This window comes from Dermacentor silvarum, chromosome 5 (genome assembly GCF_013339745.2).
Source record: "Dermacentor silvarum isolate Dsil-2018 chromosome 5, BIME_Dsil_1.4, whole genome shotgun sequence".
NCBI classification, from domain to species: Eukaryota; Metazoa; Arthropoda; class Arachnida; order Ixodida; family Ixodidae; genus Dermacentor; species Dermacentor silvarum.
The window spans coordinates 165,458,747-165,476,699 of record NC_051158.1 but is presented as its reverse complement, the minus strand read 5'-3'; the positions used below and the strand labels follow the sequence as shown (position 1 = coordinate 165,476,699).

General features: G+C 48.7%; 1 protein-coding gene across 1 annotated transcript in view; it reads left to right on the top strand.

Moving 5' to 3' along the window:
• LOC119453855 (unconventional myosin-Vb) overlaps nucleotides 1-17,953 on the top strand; it is a 149,295-nt gene that overhangs the window by 50,120 nt on the left and 81,222 nt on the right. The window contains exons 2-3 of the mRNA XM_037715902.2: nucleotides 8,005-8,321; nucleotides 9,843-9,972. Coding sequence (XP_037571830.2) covers nucleotides 8,005-8,321; nucleotides 9,843-9,972 — 447 coding nt within the window. The remainder of the gene's footprint in view (nucleotides 1-8,004; nucleotides 8,322-9,842; nucleotides 9,973-17,953) is intronic.

Genomic DNA, 17,953 nt, shown 5'->3' with positions numbered 1-17,953 from the left:
GTGCCGATCCCATTGCAAAATCAACGACGCATACTGCGCGCGTACGAAGTTTCCACGCCTAAACCTAAGCAAGAAATGAACAGTGAATCGTCGACAGTCGCCATTGATCGGTTTAGGTTACGGTGCAGTTAGAACCGGTGATACAAGCACATCAACTATGGTGATATTGTCTCAAAGGTGGCAACTGGGTTGTGTAGATTCAGAAGTGCTCAACGATTATTTTCTCTCACAAACCGTTACATATGTAACCTTCTATATAGACGCAGACGCTGCAAAGCTTTTCATTTGTCACCTTCTGACATTCCCGCGACGAGCCGTCCGCGTTAGCCACCTGTATAGAACGCACTTTAGTGCAGATAAGTTGCTCACCAGTAATGGAAGGCTGAGTGCGCTAAACTTCACCTAACTGCTGTTGTAATCACCAAAAAGAGCCGTGTAACTCATATATGATAGCGCTAACCGTGATATCCTTGTTGAATCACGTTCAGAACTTTTATCATGGCTTTTCAAAGAGACTTCGAAGAGGCGTCTAAATTAACAACCAATTCTTGAAGATTAATAGAGTTGGTCGTTTTCCCTTTATTTTGTTTTATTTTATTGCCTTTATAAAAGGCGACCCCTTTTTTTATTGTTTAGGCAAGTTTATAAGATAGTAACCTCAAACAATCCGGCCATAAGGCTGTTCCGGCTTTTCTGTATAAACAGTCGCTTACAGTCATCACATCTGCGGCTTCCTTTAGGCTGTGTTACATCTGCCGCAACTTTTGGCACAGTGTATATCGAGAGTGATCTGCATGGAAACTACTTGGCCGGGCAACATTCGCGATGACGTCGTTTTGTATAGCTCACCCAAGGCAACAGCATCGCGCAAGGACTGGAATATCTGAGATGCTCGACTGCCGCCAGGAAGCCGCGTAAGACGTCGCCAGACTTTGCGATACCAGTTCATTAGGACGCCGCGTCCTTGCCTCTTCGCACCGTACGCTCGCAGACTCCTGCTGCGACGAATTTGTAGCGCGTCGACTCGTCGACCCCGCCGCCAATGAACGCCGTACGTGAACGGCGTGCGATATCGACGGAGGTGCCACCTTGTTTTCTCCTCCTAATGTGAGTGCTCACAGCGGAGTGCTTCACGAACGCTCTTGTTTCTCGAGTGTGAGTACATTCGAGTCGACGGAGAAGGATCGAGGTGCGGAAGCAGACTACACGAGGCGCATCGTCTGCTCGCAGCCATGCCCTTGCAACAGTGGAGGCATTCGATAGCGGCCTGCCAGCCGCAAAAGTACTACTCCTCCAAGCGCTGCGCTGCTTTTCAACGCCGCAACAGCTGTCGCGTTGCTCGTGAGTATATTAAGAATGAAATGCTTCTAGTTCCCGTTGTCGGCGACCTTCGAGTGACCTTGAGCCAAAAGCCAGAGCCGTTATCAGGGCACTCAAACGAGAACACCCGCGCATCGTTGTGCGAACAAAACGAGATCATCCGGGCAACTGCTCAAAAGTTAAGAAAAGGCGGTCTCTGGCCACCTATACCTTTGTACAGGGCCGCATTACACACGCTCGTTACTGCCCAAACAAGTTACAAAAAAATATTTCTTCCGAGTTCTTCCTAATGTTTGTTCACAATATCACTCAGGCTGTAACTTCTAGTACGCTAAAGTTTTATTTGTGATTTCCAATAGCGACGTTCAAAAGGCAGTTAGGTTGCCGCTGCTCTTTTGAACGCCAGCGGTCCGTGAGTCGTGAGCGGTCCGCGACAAGAAGTAGCGACAGACGCCGAGCGCGCTGCACTACTCTCGATTACGGGAAAGCCAGCAAATTCTTATACGGACGAGTCCTGGCGTGCGTGGCGTCTTCATCGACTTTGTGCTGTCGTCCGTGATCACGCGCGCGGGTGGAGCTGGAACGAACGTGTTTATTCGGTCCGTCCTTGCTAGCTCTTTTGAGCGGCAGCGTCGACCCTTTTTAGTCTGTCTACGTTCTCTCGAAACAGAAAGGTCGAGCGAGAGGTGGACGGGTCGAGGACTTCGGTCGTAGTAATCCGTGATCGATGCACGCGCGCGATGAATGTTTGCAAAGCGCGTAATAGCGAAGAAAAATAAAGTTGCAGTGAGAGTCGAGGCAAACTGAGTGGAGGGAAGGAATGTTATTCGAAGCAAAATTCGCTTTACACTTCGACGCATCTAAGCTGAAGAGGACCTCGTGGATTAAAAAGAAAAGACACCCTCGTTTGCTTACAGCACTTCCTTTAAAGAAATCGGCGTTGTTTCTTACGTAGCTCTCTGAGCACAAGCGAGTGCACGGTGAATTGTTATCGGCTACGTAAACCCAGCGGAAAAACAACAGTTTTGTCCCACACCGTTAATGTTTGCCTGATCTACATCTGATGATTATTTGTTTTAACAAGGTTTTGCCTAGTACGGGTTCATTCACTTTAAATCGGAGGCTTGTGTTAAAGCGGATTCGTGATTCGGGCGTCCTTTCGTCGTCTGCAGCAGTTTCATGCGAACTGTGCTTCAAACGCAAATCACTGTGAAGTGCGTGAGTGTAGAATGTCATTCAGACTAATTGGCAAAGTCTGGCGTGTCAGTAGTACCGAGTGTTTTCTGTCTACACTTTAAAAAGAAACAAAGAGAAATCAGCAAACTTCAGTGATTTCTTCAGCTCTGAGCTCATTTAACGCGTCAGCTTCTTGTTATCATATCAGACACAGCCATTTTCTCAAGAGCAACTTCCATGTGAGGCCTACAATTGTCGTATTCGTCCACTGTCTTGCTGGATTGCCTGCTGTTGCCTCCGAAATGCGTGCGTGGGTTCCACCACTCTCAGAGTCCGCGTGGCACATAATAGCCTGCTCTAAATACAAAACTTATAGTGTTGCGTGGTAGCCGAGTGGCTAGCGCGTCCGGCTTCCAACTGCACGTTATAGCATTGGAAATCCAGCGGGTCGACGTTGGCAAAGTTTAGTTCTTTGCCATGTCGTAAGGGTGAGGATGAGCATGTAGCCTGCACTCATAAAAAAGAAGTAGTTGTAGTTACTACACATAGTTGTCACAGTATTCACTACCTTGGTATAACTGCAGCTGGTAATGGTAGAGTTTGCAATATTACTGACTAAACAACGCAGTCACTTTTACTTACTAATGGGTCTCAGCTACCAATTCCTAACGTAATTAGCTCCACCGGATGCAAAGTTTGCAGTGTATGACACATTCATCGAACCCTCTATGGATTACACCAGAGTGGGTCCGATCTATGCATTATAGGCTAGAAACTTTGTATGTGGTGAGGTAACTGTGTTTAGAATTGCTAGTTGAGACCCATAACCACATAAAGCCAAGAAACAATGAAGCCAAGGAAAGCATCGGGAAAATTAAGTGTAGTTGAAATTGGAATGTAGAAAAGGGAAATGAAAGTGGACGAAAAGATAACTTGTCGCCGGCGGGAGCCGAACCCGCAACCTCCGCATTACGCGTGCGTTGCACTACCTATTGTGCTACGGCGACGTCCATCAATTCGTCCACTAACTTAGCTGACGTAGCTGCTAGGAGTGTTAGCCAGCGCCACTCAGAACCATGGCGGGCGGATGTGGAACATCCTTTTTAGCCCAATGGCGTCACGTAACACGTGATCTTGGGAGAGCAGGCACGTGGCTAATAAAACCTCGCATGCTACTTAATGACATCATGGCTGCCAGATTCGAGACCCTCGCAATGAATAAACGAAAGAATGGGAACCGAGGGCTCGAACCGAGCTGAGACCCAGTAGTATACCATTGACTGCCTTGTTTAATGAGTAATGTTACTAACTCTACAATTAGCATCTGTAGCTATACAAAGGTAGTGAATTCTGTGACAACCATGAGTGGTAATTACAACGACTGTTTTTTTTTTTTTTTTTGGTGTTGTAAAAGTGGCAACAACCGGTCGACAATGACGCCATAACGTGAAGAACGACCGGACGGACACATGAAATTAAGCCAGCTTCGAGCCTTTAACTGCTTTCGCGGTAAACTTTGTTGACCTCTGGGCCTATGGCATCGCTAAAAGCCAACGACCTCACTTTGTTTTACCGCGGCGTGCGTCCTCTTCTTTGGCAGCTTGCTCGACGCATTGGGCAGTTTTCTGCTGACCTTCTGGAAGGCGTTTTACGCGCTAGTTTATTGGCGTGCACACAGGAGCGCACTTAGTGCAACCCTACGGCGCCGCGGTTATATTACAGCCTCGAACGTACACTAAACAGACCACGAGCCACGTCTACAGACGTCGGGTGTCCTTGGTCAGGACGCGTTCGAAGGCAGCACAAACTAGGACAAGGACCGTATATGCAGCCGAAACAGCTAAAACCGAGCACTCCCTTCGAACAAACGAGCCCCGTTCGAGACTTATTGCCCAGAAGGCGCACGCATTTCTCACGCTTCGCGTTTCGGTCTCAGACCCACACGACGGTGCCTTAATTGTCGCCACGATGAGGCGCATACGATAGAGCGAGACAGTTCTCGTGGACACGTGTTTCCCACGCGACGGTCCCGAAGCGCTCCGATGCCGCCAGAAATGATCGTCTTCACTGCTGAACACGCGGTCCCTCGCCTCCCTCCCACAGCAGCGGTCGTGTTGCGTCAGACCGTTTAGGTAATGGCCTCGCGGAGGAGGCCGTGTGTTTTTGTTGCCCGTCGCCCAGCGCCGGCGAGGCCCTGCTTGCGGTGTTGCCTGGCGGCGGCCTACTTTCAGAGACCCAGCCCAATTTTCCTTCGTCCGGCACTCTTTTCTTCTTACTTCGTTTATCGCTCTTCCTCTCCGCCGTTATCGTCCCTGCTTGGGTTTTCCTTCCATCGCGAGAATCTCGCGCGTTTCGCTTCGCGTTCTGCCGAACATAATCGATCGTCAGTGGCCCGATATAACGTAGCTGGAAACGATCAACGGCAAAACGGTGGAGGCAGTTTACATACGAACGGCGTTCGCGGCGCGTATGCTGGTTAAGCGAGGCGCCGTGGGCGGACTGGTTTGCCGTTGTTGTGCACGAGGTTTGGTTTGGTTCGCTTCGCGGCTGTTACGATGAGAACTGCTCATCTCAGAGCGCGCCTTTCTTTTTTAACGCGCGATATTGGGGGGGATCTGGTAAATGAAGTAGCCGGCGCCTAAGTGACGCCGGCTACATTTTTATAGCTTAGAATTCGATACAATAGAAGCCCACGTTATTAGAAAAAAAAAGTCTCATATGTAACACAGGAACAGGTAAATCCAACTCACCTTAATCAATCGAACACATTCGAGCTTAAAGTCACATAAGTACACTTAAGACAACCCACAAGAAAGTGTCACATAAAGGCACTGACACGAAAGGTTATTCGCTTTTCTGTAAGAACGCATTGTAATAAGCGTAAATGTCAACGTCAGACGGTGCTTGTGCACAGTTTGAGGCGCACAATCCTCACCGGCGCTGCCGCGTTCTCTATTTGCCATGCTTCGATCCCACGTGATTCGAGTGAGCAAACGCATTGCATCCGACCCGTCGTATCGTCAGTTAGGTCGTAACTGAAGGCGCAGAATCTCGTCAGGTCGCCGAAGTTGAGCATCATAAGGCTTAAGGAGGACCGCATAGAAAAGTCAAGCGCTGTATAATATCTTACATGTATAGTGTTTGAAGTGATGGCCATTAGTCGCTGTTTTGTGCGAGTCTTTTGTTTTCATGTAGTGCCACTTTGCAGATAATTGCCTTTCTGGTAACGCGCGCTCTGACACAATGACAGTAGATATATTACTATAGCGAGCTATGCGTGAGTGATGCACTGCTTTATTCCTCCCATATATTTTCCTTGCTCCCATTGTTTCTGTTTCGTAGGTTTTTCTTTTTTGACATTCCTTAGTCGCTGTAGTTTATTTTTCGAGTATTGACGTTGTCGGCCCTTCGTTGACCCATTTTCTCGGGTTCTGATATTCAACGAGCAACAACAGCCAGTGCTGCCTGCGGGCGCATTCTGAAATGCGTTCATTATGGCCCCCATTATGGCCTCCATCGCCGGGCGAGAAATATAAACGACGGTGCCCGAGATAGGTGACGTTTCGGCAGAAGCTTCTGCTCGACATATAGTCTATAGCGGTGCCTGGTGCACGATCAGTGCATCGGGACGCCGCCTTAAGCCTCTTGCGCACTACTTCTGTTTCGCGTCAAGGGAGCCGCCATCTTGAAGGCGCAGGCCTGCTCGCGCTGACGTTTTCTTGCAGCAGCGCGCCGTCACGTCTCTTCTCCCTTGTGCTATGCGTAGTCTGACTATACTTTCATGCTAAAAATGTAGCGTGATTTACGGGCGAAGCGACAGAAAAAAAAAGAAGACACGATTAGAGGTTCTGAATTTTCAATATGCAGCGACACCAACTAGCTCAGTATACTGTACTCGAAAGCATTATGACTGGGAGACTCTTTCGTCATCTGGAGCTTTGTCGTAGCGTTGTGAGAAAAGTGCCACTGTTCCGGATCATTCGTCTGTGCACTGCCTGCCAGATGACGAAGAATTTGGCCTCTGGTAAAAACTGTCAATGTTGAATAGGAAGGAAAGATTCGTTCGTCCGGCAGTACATCTACTTGCCCGCACTGTCTGGAAAGCGATGAGCGCTGCTATAGTTGATGGCTACTGCAGCTTTGCAACCCGGCGGTCAACACGTGCACTAGCGTGGTGGCCCATGCCGTATAGTTCGCATAAGCCAGTATGTAACTGTAAGAGTACATATACCATGCGACATGGCTTAACCAGAGCGCCTGCTGGTTTATAAAGACTACGGGACAAGAATCCACTTTTTCTATAGCGCCGCGAGCCCTCTACGCTTTTGACGCCGGCCATTTTAGAGCCATATATACCCTCCGGGTATGGCGTGACTGCTGCATGGCTCGGTATCTCGGCGAATATATATATATATATACATATAGCACTGTTAAGGTGAACACGTCATTAGTATTCGAGTTGGTATAACTTCAACATACTTTCTACTTCAGGGGGGAAATGTGCCGAATGCGATGCCTAATGATGACGTAGTAGTTTTCTTTATTTTGTGCTAAACATCAACTGCTTTAGGCTCGTGAATACTTATGAGGTGTTCAGCGGAACAGTGCTCACCACTGTAAATCAAACGTGCTTATAAGACCTGTATGCTGACTGACGAAATAGTACCGGTACGCGCACCTCTGTTCTGCGCAATAGAAGAATAAATTCCTCCATGAAATATGAACGTATAACGTCTACTCGTATGTATCTTTATACCGACCTTTTAATGGAATAGCACCCGTTATGTTAAACGTATTGATTTATTTACGTCACCTTCTTTGACTTAGTGCTTCGGTGTGTGACCACTGTTCGCCAATCCTCCAGAATTGACATGTGCAACTGGGTTAGAAGACATACGTAATTATTAAATGAAGCGAGATATCCTACTACTCTCTGTATGCGCCTGTCATCGCCATTCATCCCTCAACAAGTGTCACAGATTAGAAATTAAATGCTGGGATTTTACGTGTCAAAAGCACGATATGATTATGAGGCATGATGTGTAGTCCGGGTTAATTTAGACCACCTGGGGTTCTTTAACGTGCACCCAATGCACCGTACACGTTTTTTTTTTTTCGTTTTTTTTTTTCGTATTTGGACCGTTCTATAGCAAACATTTTTGAAACGTGCTAAGTTTAGACTTTCGCTGTTTCACAATACACTGTTTTCAATTTTTGCCGATAAAAATTTAACTGGGCCCCAGCAGACTCCGTCAAAACCTATGACGTCACGCCGTGCTGGTGCGGGAACTTCAAGGCGGCGTCGCCACCTGTCTTGCCTTTTTGCTTCTTTTCTGGCTTACCAGGCCTCTCCTCCAGTGTGTTGTTATCTTATTTGGTACTTTAGAAAGGTAGTTTACTAATACAGACCAAGTTATTTATCTCTTCGGTGTACCGAGTGGGTACGAACCAGCCTACACGACAAGCCTCGCGTTGACCTCTGCCTCTCCCTGTCCCGTCTCATCGCAGATGCGTCCTCGTCCAACGAGGCGGTGCACCTGCAGCAGAGGCTCAAGAGTCTCAGCTGCGAGCTCGTGACCCTGCGCAACCGCCTGCACGTCACCGAGGCCGGTGGGGGACAGCAGCCGCAGGTCGCGACGTCACCGCCGGCCTCTTCGGTGGCCATCCTGCAGGATGCCTCGGCCGCAGCAGCGCGGGTCGGATCCGGGGCCTCCGCGGCACCGGTGTCGCAGGCGACCGCGGGGCTGGCGCCCGGAGTCGGGGCCATCGGCTCGCCACCCGCATCGGCCACCGCCGGTGGTGTCTCCCCGGGTGCCGCCATCGTGGTAAGTATATGCTCCTTATGGCAAGCGGCGTTGGCAGCGCAGTGATCACGACTGCCCTCATTCAACGGCTAAATGCTATGCATTTGCAAGTGAGGTGTCTGCGAGCGTGCATGACATCGTGTAGGAAGAGGGATGACTATATGTATTCCGGGACAGGTATATACCGTCCCAAGGCAGTGACGTAGTTCGAGGACTGGGTCCGGCCATGAGGCCAACGATAGACGCCTAACTCACTACGGGGCTTCGCATCATAGTGAGCACAAACTTAGCCCGATCACCCTTAGTCACTTCCCAAATAGGCCTGGCGCCATCATTTACATGCGGAGGCTGACTCGTAAAGTAACAAAAATTGTTTGACTGAAGCGCGAGGGAAGTTGATACGTACTAGTGCCACTAGGCGCGCGTTCTATTCAATGTCATCTCCCTCGCTTAACCAACGAGCGTCCTTGTGGCAAGTAATGTGTGTCGACCAAGTTCTGTTCGCTCTTGCAAATTTTTTACAACGAATAGCTTTCTGTAGCTTTTGCGGCCGTTTTCGTGGTTGGTGGTCGAGGGTCAATAGTCGGTGGTTGGGCGCGGCAAAGGCAAGTTTTCGTTCGTTCGCTCTCTCTCTCTTCTTCTTTCCTACGCCTCTCTCGCTCGTCCGTTCGTTCGGGCTATTTGCTTACGTTGACGTCCATGGTTTCTGCACAATTTCTTGGATATCAGCTTCTTCGTTTTGAATTTGTATCACAAGGACAGGTCCAACCAGTGTTTTTACGTTGAATGGGCCAAGCGGTTGTGTGTTGTAGTTCGAAGTTGGAACAAAGCACCCCGTTCAGTCGCGTCTGCACCACAAGAACGCTTCTGCCCACACAGCACTGAGCATACAGCACTTCCTGACAAAAGTGGGATGACAGTGCTACCTCATTCTTTCAATACTACTCTTATCCGTATTCCCAAAGTAACTCCATACAGGCGGCTATACCAACGTTGTTGAAGATTGCGAGGTCCACGGGCCTATATGCATGCTAGACATTGCAAGAACACTGCCTCCTACCGTTGCTATACCGCTGGATTGTGTGCTCGGTTTACTTCGTTTGTATACGGCGCAAACCTTTCTCTTTATATCCACTTGCCCCCGGTGAGGCTAGTCAACCGTAAACATATCTGCTTAACTTTCCTGCCATTCTACGCATAATTTCTCCTTGTATCTTTCCACAGTCATATGAATGTATGCGTTTATGTATACAGTCATAGTCAGTATACGTATTACGAGTTTTCTCTGTGAGTGCGCGTCCCGCCCTGTATAGTACGGCTCATTAGTGTCTCTGCCATTAAGGAAATGTAGCTGCCAACGAAGTATATTTCTTGTTATGATGCCTTCGTTATAACGAGGGTTTACGGTTATCTACTAGTGTGAACTGATTCAATCTTAGTCCTTAGTGTTCCTTTCACCGTGTGTACATCGAACCTCGGTAGAGTTGGCCACTGCCGCTGGCTGTCGGGCTATATATAGGCTGTGCTGCGACCCCCGCGCAGGATCCCAGCCATGTGCCCGTGGGAGACGGTGGCCCCATGTCCCACCCGCAGCCACCCACCGTGCCCCACCCGGCGCTCAAGGACAAGCACGTCCTTCAGCAGGGAAACGCCACGCATCCCTACGGGCAAGGTGAGGCCACTGCGTCTCAGTTGTTGTGCACGTGCAATCACAATACGAGGAAATGAATGATGAAAGTGACGTTTCGGCTTCAGAGCGCGAGCCATGTGCAGAAGCGGTAACGTAAAGGAGTGGTGACGCATATTTTTTGAAGTTGTAGGAACTCCACCGTCGACTTCGTGCACGCAAAAGAGGATCACACTTAGCAAGACGCACGAAAGCTGGGAAACACTTATAAGATAGTTTAATCTACTACTAAAGCTGTCTCGAAATGCACGAACTGACCTCGTGGACACAGACCGAAATTTGCCGACGTCGCGTCGCATTAAGGCTATAGGTTTGCGATGGTCCAAACAAGAAATACGTTTACAAGAAGGTGGAGGCTTCGAAGCGATGGATGCTGCACTTCTCTTGGTCAGGGTAGCAGATGCCCTGGCGAAGAGAAGTGCCCTTGTTCGGAACGTTGGCTTCAGCGGCATTCCTTCTTCGACCACTGCTCACCACTAGTGTTGTAGCGTCGCTCATAAAACAATAAACGCGAGTGATGCGCGCCTTGTGGCTGGCGTGTGGCTGCCACAGGGATACACGGAACTGCAAGAGCCAGTTTGTCGTGAGGTCATCGCATTCTCTCTCTGAACACCGCCTGAAAGTGGTTCGTGGAAACAACTTTGATATTAAAGTATGCAGGGCAATGTTTCTTAAGGGTTGAGACATTCATATAACGCGAAGAATGTCCGGAATGAAAAATATATATATATATACCAAGCTGGGTTAGAACCATTGTTTTTCGTTAAATAAGAAAAACGGCGACAGATTAAGAAAGGCGGTTCGGCCGCGGCGGCCGCATTTCGATGGAGGCGAAATGCAAGAACGCCCGTGTGCTTGCGTTGTAGTGCACGTTAAAGAACCCCAGGTGGTCAAAATGAATCCTGAGCCCTACACTACGGCGTGCCTCATAATCTGAACTGGTTTTGGCACTTAAAACCCCAGGAAGAAGTAGAAAAGCGCATCGATCGTTTCACGGAAATTTTCTCCCAATCCTTTCATAACGTTGCCTTTATTCTCTCCTTGATGCTTGACCTCTTTCATTATTTTCCTTCAGTTAGTCTGACTGCTCATTCGCATACCATTCTAGCTTTTAAGGTATTTCTTTTGTTCTTCCTTTTAGTTTGCATTTCTCCCCTTCAAATAAGAATTATCGTAAGCTACCGCTTGCCGCCCAATTCTTGCTCAATCCCCCTAAGTGGACACACGCCATAAAAGCGGAACATCGTCGTCTCGCCTTCTCCACCGCTTCTTCGTCATCACATTTGTCAGCGCGACGTCTTCTTTTTCACTCACAGTGCTAACAGTCACCTAGCAGTGTATAGTGATGAGCATTGCTTCATGCAGCATGATCGTGAACAACTGTCCCGAAAGAGTCCCAAGTTACGTCATTTCGTTAAGATATGCTCCTCTACGTTCGATATTCTTTAAAGTCAAATTAGTTAAAGCTTTAAGAGGGGGGGGGGGGGGGGGTCGTACGGATGGGAAACATCGATTAGCCAGGAAACGCATACGCTATACATTTAATCGGGGAAGGGAGCATCCTTGTGCACGTAACATGTTGCGCGGAGTAAAAATAACCGATGGCCATTCAGAGCAACCGAACGAGTGTCAAACGAAGGCGGACGAGGCAGAGAGAGCATCGGAAAATTGAACGAACTTCGAAGATGAGGAATTTCAAGCCAAACTCCCCAGTCTATATAATAAAGTTTTTATGATGATGATGATGAAGCGTGCGCATTCTTTCGCCAACGGAGAACCGCAGCGGCACAAGCGTATTGACCCTTTTCGCGGAGCAGTTTGTTTTAGAGAAACGAGATGGCGCTCACGGCGGCGCGCCATACCTCTCCTCAGCGACCGCGCACGAATACGAAACCATTACCGATTCTACCTTGCTTCTGTGCGATCAGCTGTCGGAAATGCAACTGAGTTTTCGCTAACACACTGTGCTCAAATCATGCTAGATTGAATAATGTGGATTGAAGACGTGTACAGTAGTTGGCTGCAAAAATAGTGACTGGCATGTTAACGAATAGAATTAATCTTTGTGTCCAAGTTCGCGGACCGCTGCTGCAACTGTCCGAACGTGTCACCGGCACTTCGTGATGTGCGGCTTTCCTCGAGGATACAGAAATTTGCTCATCCGCCAGCCTTGTATCCCTAACCTTCAAAGAAAGGGCTTCATCCCCAGAACGTCGGCAAGAGTGAGTACCACTCTTTAAACAAAGGGAGTATAGCGCGCTTCCTGTCATAGTAAGTTTCGCGCGCGTTATCTATACACATCTGTCCCAAATGGCAGGAAAACTTACGCCCACTCTATCGCCGACGTATCAAGAATAAGTGAATGGGCGCACACTTGAATATATGCGCACTATATACGCACAATAAGTGACGGTACTACATCGATAGCGCACGAATGGTCGAAGCTGAATGTTTCGTGCCGGTCCAAAAGAGTAAGCGAGTTACTCGCGATAATACGCATTTGCTACAAGGTATTGAAATGTGCAGAACAGCTACGTTTCGAGCCTTGTGCGCAGCAATAAAAAATCTATCGGAACTGAGCACACCCGCGAGCCATGCAGAAAATAATCAGATAGTGGCCGCACCGAGGAACTTCACTGAGTCAGAAACTGGCAAGCCACTGCTTCAAAATATTTGCCGAATAAAGAACAAGGATCAAAGCACACTAATCCTGACTGAATTCATAATCGGAAAGCTTGGATAGCTTGGAACACATATTTAGCCCCGCTTTTAGAACAAGCACCATATACGCTGCTTGCGCCGTTTGGGCATAGCTTAATCAGCTACGAAAGCGCTTTTGCATGTTCTCTGAAGCTGTGATCAAAGCTTTGTGTCGTCCACCTAGTCACAGACTACGATATCTCCGAAAACAGAGGTTTTCTAAGCCGCGCCGGCGTCATACACTTCCATTGTAAACAAGGAGGCAACGGAGGCAGTTGAGGCAAGCAATGGACGCGTCACCACGTGATCAAATATGGCAGCGCCCACGGGATCGCCGCGAAAAGGGTCAATAAGCGACTAACTTCGAAAGCCGATATAGCGGTTTCCGACGTGACTAACATTTGGTTAAAGATCCTGCTTTTCTTTTTGCATTTAAGACCTATATGCGCTGGTGCCCTACTTAAGTAGCAACTTCCAATACCAGTGATACAAACGTCAGTTGTAGGTTTCTGAAAGAAAATAGGTTTTTGCTGTATTCGTGGCAAATGAATCGACACCACACCACTTCTCCTACAATTCGTTCGTCTTTCTACAGAAATTTGTTCATCTTTACACAGACTTTCTTGTCACAAGGGAAGGCACTGTGCCAGATTCTATTATTATGATCATCATCATTATCAGCTTACTTTATTTCCATTAGCCTGTCCCAACGTCTCCAATTTTTTCTCCTTACGTTGCTAGTCCTATAATAATCAACCAATCAGTCAATCAATCAATCAATCAATCATTTATCGTGCCAATGAACAACCATGACGTCTAATTGCTGGCGCAGTATACATAACAAGAACCAATAATAATAATAATAATAATAATAATAATAATAATAATAATAATAATAATAATAATAATAATAATAATAATTAGTGGCTGTAGCCTTACCACACCCCTGATTCCTCTGCCATCCTTGACAGTACATCCCGTCTCTTGGCACTCGTTCTGTTACTCAAATCCTCCTTCCCTGCCCCCCTCCACCCGGTTCTAACACCCAGATTCATTAATTGCAAAAGTTTACTGGTATGGTACGCAGTAACAAGCCTAACTCTTTAGAGTGCGTTCTATTCAATGATACTTTGCTGGTGCGAGGCAGAGTTTTTCAGGTTCCTCCGTTTCCTGTCGCTTGTCGTTCCGCGTTGCATTCGAGTAACGATCATAATCATAGAATCACAATAAATGTTGTTATTCTCAATATACTGTTACGTATAGTTGCATGCAGAAGAACGTCCCAGAGCCAAAGACTAAAATCGAACTTCCTGTACCTATAAGTAGGCGTTCAAAGTACTTCCCAAGATATAAAACAGTCAGTAACAGAACAACCTACTAATGCTTATAAAAATACAAAATATATAAGCATTCACAATACGCAGCAGGGAATTAAACTACAAAAGAAATGAAAGGGTAAAAGAAAGACAAAATTTGGATCATTGGCCAAAATCTTGAATTTACATGAAACGAAATTTAGACCAACCATATTTTCCTCGTTAATTACCCTCTTAACTCTTCGTGAACATTGCCCAACTGGAGAAAGATTAAGAGAATAGAAAGTCCGCTGTTTCCCTTCCCCCAATGTAAGGTAGCCAACCGGGCTCAGTCCTGGTTAACCTCCCTGCCTTTCATTTATAACTTTCTCCCAACTGGATGTGATACAGCGATGGCAGTGCATTGTCATGCTTCCTTATCGACTGTGAGCTCATAGGCCGCGTGACCGAGCCACGTTGCAGAGGTGAGCCGAGGCGACCGGTACCGGCCCGTGGGTGCTGCGCGCAGGTTTAGTACTGACGTGCGCGCGCACCCTGCAGTGCACCCACGTGGCCCCAGACGGCGCGCTTCGCTTTCTTCCGGCTCATCGGCCGCGTGCTAATGCCGGGGCGGAACCGAGCAGCGCACCGCGCGGTCTTTTCATCTCCTAAACGCTTTGTCGTGAGCTCTGGAACCACGCCACGGACCGCGGGGCGAGCTGGGCCGACGCTAGTCGAGCCGGTTGCCCCGGGTTTGTACAAGTTGCGCCGTCCAGCTGCTCGGCCGGCACTTTGATACCGGCGGTGTAGGGGGAGGCCGATAGCGGCGTCGATATTCCGGGCCGCTGTGATGCGCGCATTATTAATGCGAGCATTCTTTGCCGCATACCAGCCACTTTGCAGGCCGTAGGTTCCTAGAGGTCACTTAAGCTTCGCCTTCAAAGATCCCTGACTGTCAGGCTTCCCGGCAACTGCAGCTTTCTGCAGTTTCGCCTCGGCGCGCCGCTGCCGAGGAGGCGAGCGCCATCTGGATGGCATTTTTGCAAGGACTGGGGCGCGCCGCTGTACCAATGGTAGAAGTGCTGGAAAAGGGGTTTGTGTTGGAGTTTCCGCGTAACAGAATTATGTTTTCTTGTATATTCAAAAGTACAGTCCGACGCTATCATGCCTGTATGTTGTGGTTAAATCGTACTTTACTATTTTTCTGACGCATTTTACTTTGAGAAATTCAATTAGTTCACCAGTGCCTTCGCGCCACGCGGAGGGCCTGCGTGGGATGATTTTCTTGGGCGGACAACACCGCCGACGCCGGATTCTCTGCGACACGGGCCATTAACGCTATCGCATTAAAATGTGTGTCCGACGGCGGGGTGCAGTGAAGCTCTCCCAGCGCAAGAGCCCCCGGGCGTTAGACCACAGAAGCAGGCACATTTCTTGTGGCGTGCATCACTTCGCATAGGTTGCCAATAAGTTGATTTTAAGAGAGAGAGCGGGTCAGTTTTCCGCATACTGTACCGCCTTCGGGATCTGCCCAGGCCGTAATGGAACAGGTCGCAACGTGTCCTCGCCGGAGTGTTACGAATAAGTGGTCATTCCATCGCCGTCCTACTACTATATCGTCGCCTTCCTGCTAGCATCACACGCGCGCTCACGTCACACGCAATTGCTCGCCCTGCGCAAACACGTTGGTCCACCTGGCAACGCTTTGCAAAACTCGAAACGATGCTGCACAGCCAGTTCCTCCAAAATGCTTCGCACAACATCGATTGCCGCAGTTCGCGAGATCTGCATAATTATTTCGCGGTGCGACTCCAGGTGAGAGAATTTTGTACCTGTTCGCTATGATTCTTATAGGGTTCAACGTACCGAATCAATGCTGAGGCTCGCGAGTGACCGCGACATGGAAGGGTCAGGGTTAATTATGAACACATGAAATTCTTGAGCGCGCACCTCCATAGTGCTCGACACACGAGTGTTCCTGCATTCTGTCCTCTATTGGAGCGCGACCGCCGCGGCCGGGAGCCGAACCCATGACCTCGTGCTCAGGAGCGAAACGTCACTGCCGCGTAGCCACCGCAGGGAAGTCATGAAACACACATTGCCTGCATTTCCACGATTCGCTATTCCTACGTTTTGCTCACGCAAGTATACCGACGCTATGAAGTTGACGCAGACCTCACGCTTCATTTCACATGCGTAATAGCGGTTTCGTCTTTACATGATCGCGAAGAAGTCTAGACGCTGACACGTGAGAGATGAAATGCGCTTAATTTCTCTAATTCTATTTACCGTAGCTTTTATTATAACGATACGAAATTTACTCTCACTTACTCTAAATAATTTAGTCAGAGGGTGGCGCATGGCAGTCGTGTGGCGACACGGTGGTTCGCCGAGGCTGACTGAAACAAAGGATTTGGTTGCTTTCGGCTTCGGAAGCAGCTGGCATTGCCTCGGTGATCTTCCTTGTCGCCAGCCTCCTCTCGCGTCTCTAGCTCCCTCCTCGCAAGTACCTCCTCCCGTCCCCCGAACCTTCTTTCTGTCGGTGTTCCAAACTTCTCCGTGACCTCCTCTCATCTCAGCGGCCGAATCGGGGATCTCTCTCACACTCTCTGGAGCTTCATTTTGGTCTCTGCTCCTTTGCGTCAATGCAGATGACCGGTTCCACACTTTCTGCGCTTGAACCGACTCGCGCACATCGCTTTCCGAAGCCTGCGTTTTCCCAAGACCGCTGCTATGCCTAAACTCCACTCTCGCCTAAACAGCACTCGCGGTTCAAATTTTAGCCCACGGCCACTTCAGCGGGCCTTTAAAACAACCGGTTAAAGGCGCTCTGTCGACACTACTTCATTATGTTGCTTTCCGTAGACATCACCTGTTCATGTAGTCTTATCGCCAGACACTTTGATGCTGTCACCACGAAGCTGTCTTCTCTGCCGGCTGTGTCAGGATTGCAACACGATGGCGGCTGGCCTACGTGGACGAAATAGTAGTAGTCTATGTTTAGACTTGAGAGCGCACACCTCAGCGGGACATACCAGACAAGAAAGTCCGTCGAACGGTGTGATTCGACTTCGGCGCTGTCTCGGGTGAGAACACGCTTCGGCTTAATTCCCTGTTTCTTTCGTTGTTCTTTAGGCTTATGCTTGCTCCAGGTTCACCTGATAGACTCTGTTTAGCACCGTTTAGCGCTCACGTGAGAGATACGGACTTGAACCGGAACCCTGGCATTGGGTGTTATGGTAGTGAGAATTAGGGTATACATATTAATCACGCAAGCAGCACACACACCCTCGGACACGGACATTTGCCTTAAAACTATTCACTAAACACGCTATTGCTGAATCTGAGTAATTCAATACACCTGACATTCATTCATTTCAGGCACATTTATTATGTTAATATCTAGGGCAGCTTCTGTAAAGTCAGTATGAGCTTACTATAGGATCCTTCTATCGCAACTTGTTTTTTTATTTTTTTATTTTTTCAATGGAACCGCAAGTGTTAGGGAGTTGGGGTTGGTTCTCAATTTAAGACGTTAACGAACGTAGGCGTCTTTCACCGGCGTGCGGTCCGTTCGTTCGCGCGGTCGATGAACGTTACCAGCGCACGTTTCTAACTGCCGCCGTAGTCGCAATTTATTGCTTAATTAAGCTGCGAGGTCTAACGTTCGTAAAGCACGAACTGCCATTTTCTGGTTGCTGTCACCTTCAGACGTGCGCCAGACTTGCGTCCAGCACTCACTGCACGAAACTAGCGCCTTCGGCCTCGCACCGTGGTTCTCACTTTCGGCGTGAAATGCGAGAGCAGCAGCAGCGAAACACGGCGAATGGCGCATAATGGCGGCGGCAGGCCCGACGACGACGACCGCGCTCTTAGCTCGACGTCGTTCGGCAACGTCGCCCTGCTCGCTCACTTTTATTTGTTGCCTTCTAATTACCCCGCCCCCCCCCCCCCCCTCCCCCGGCTGCACG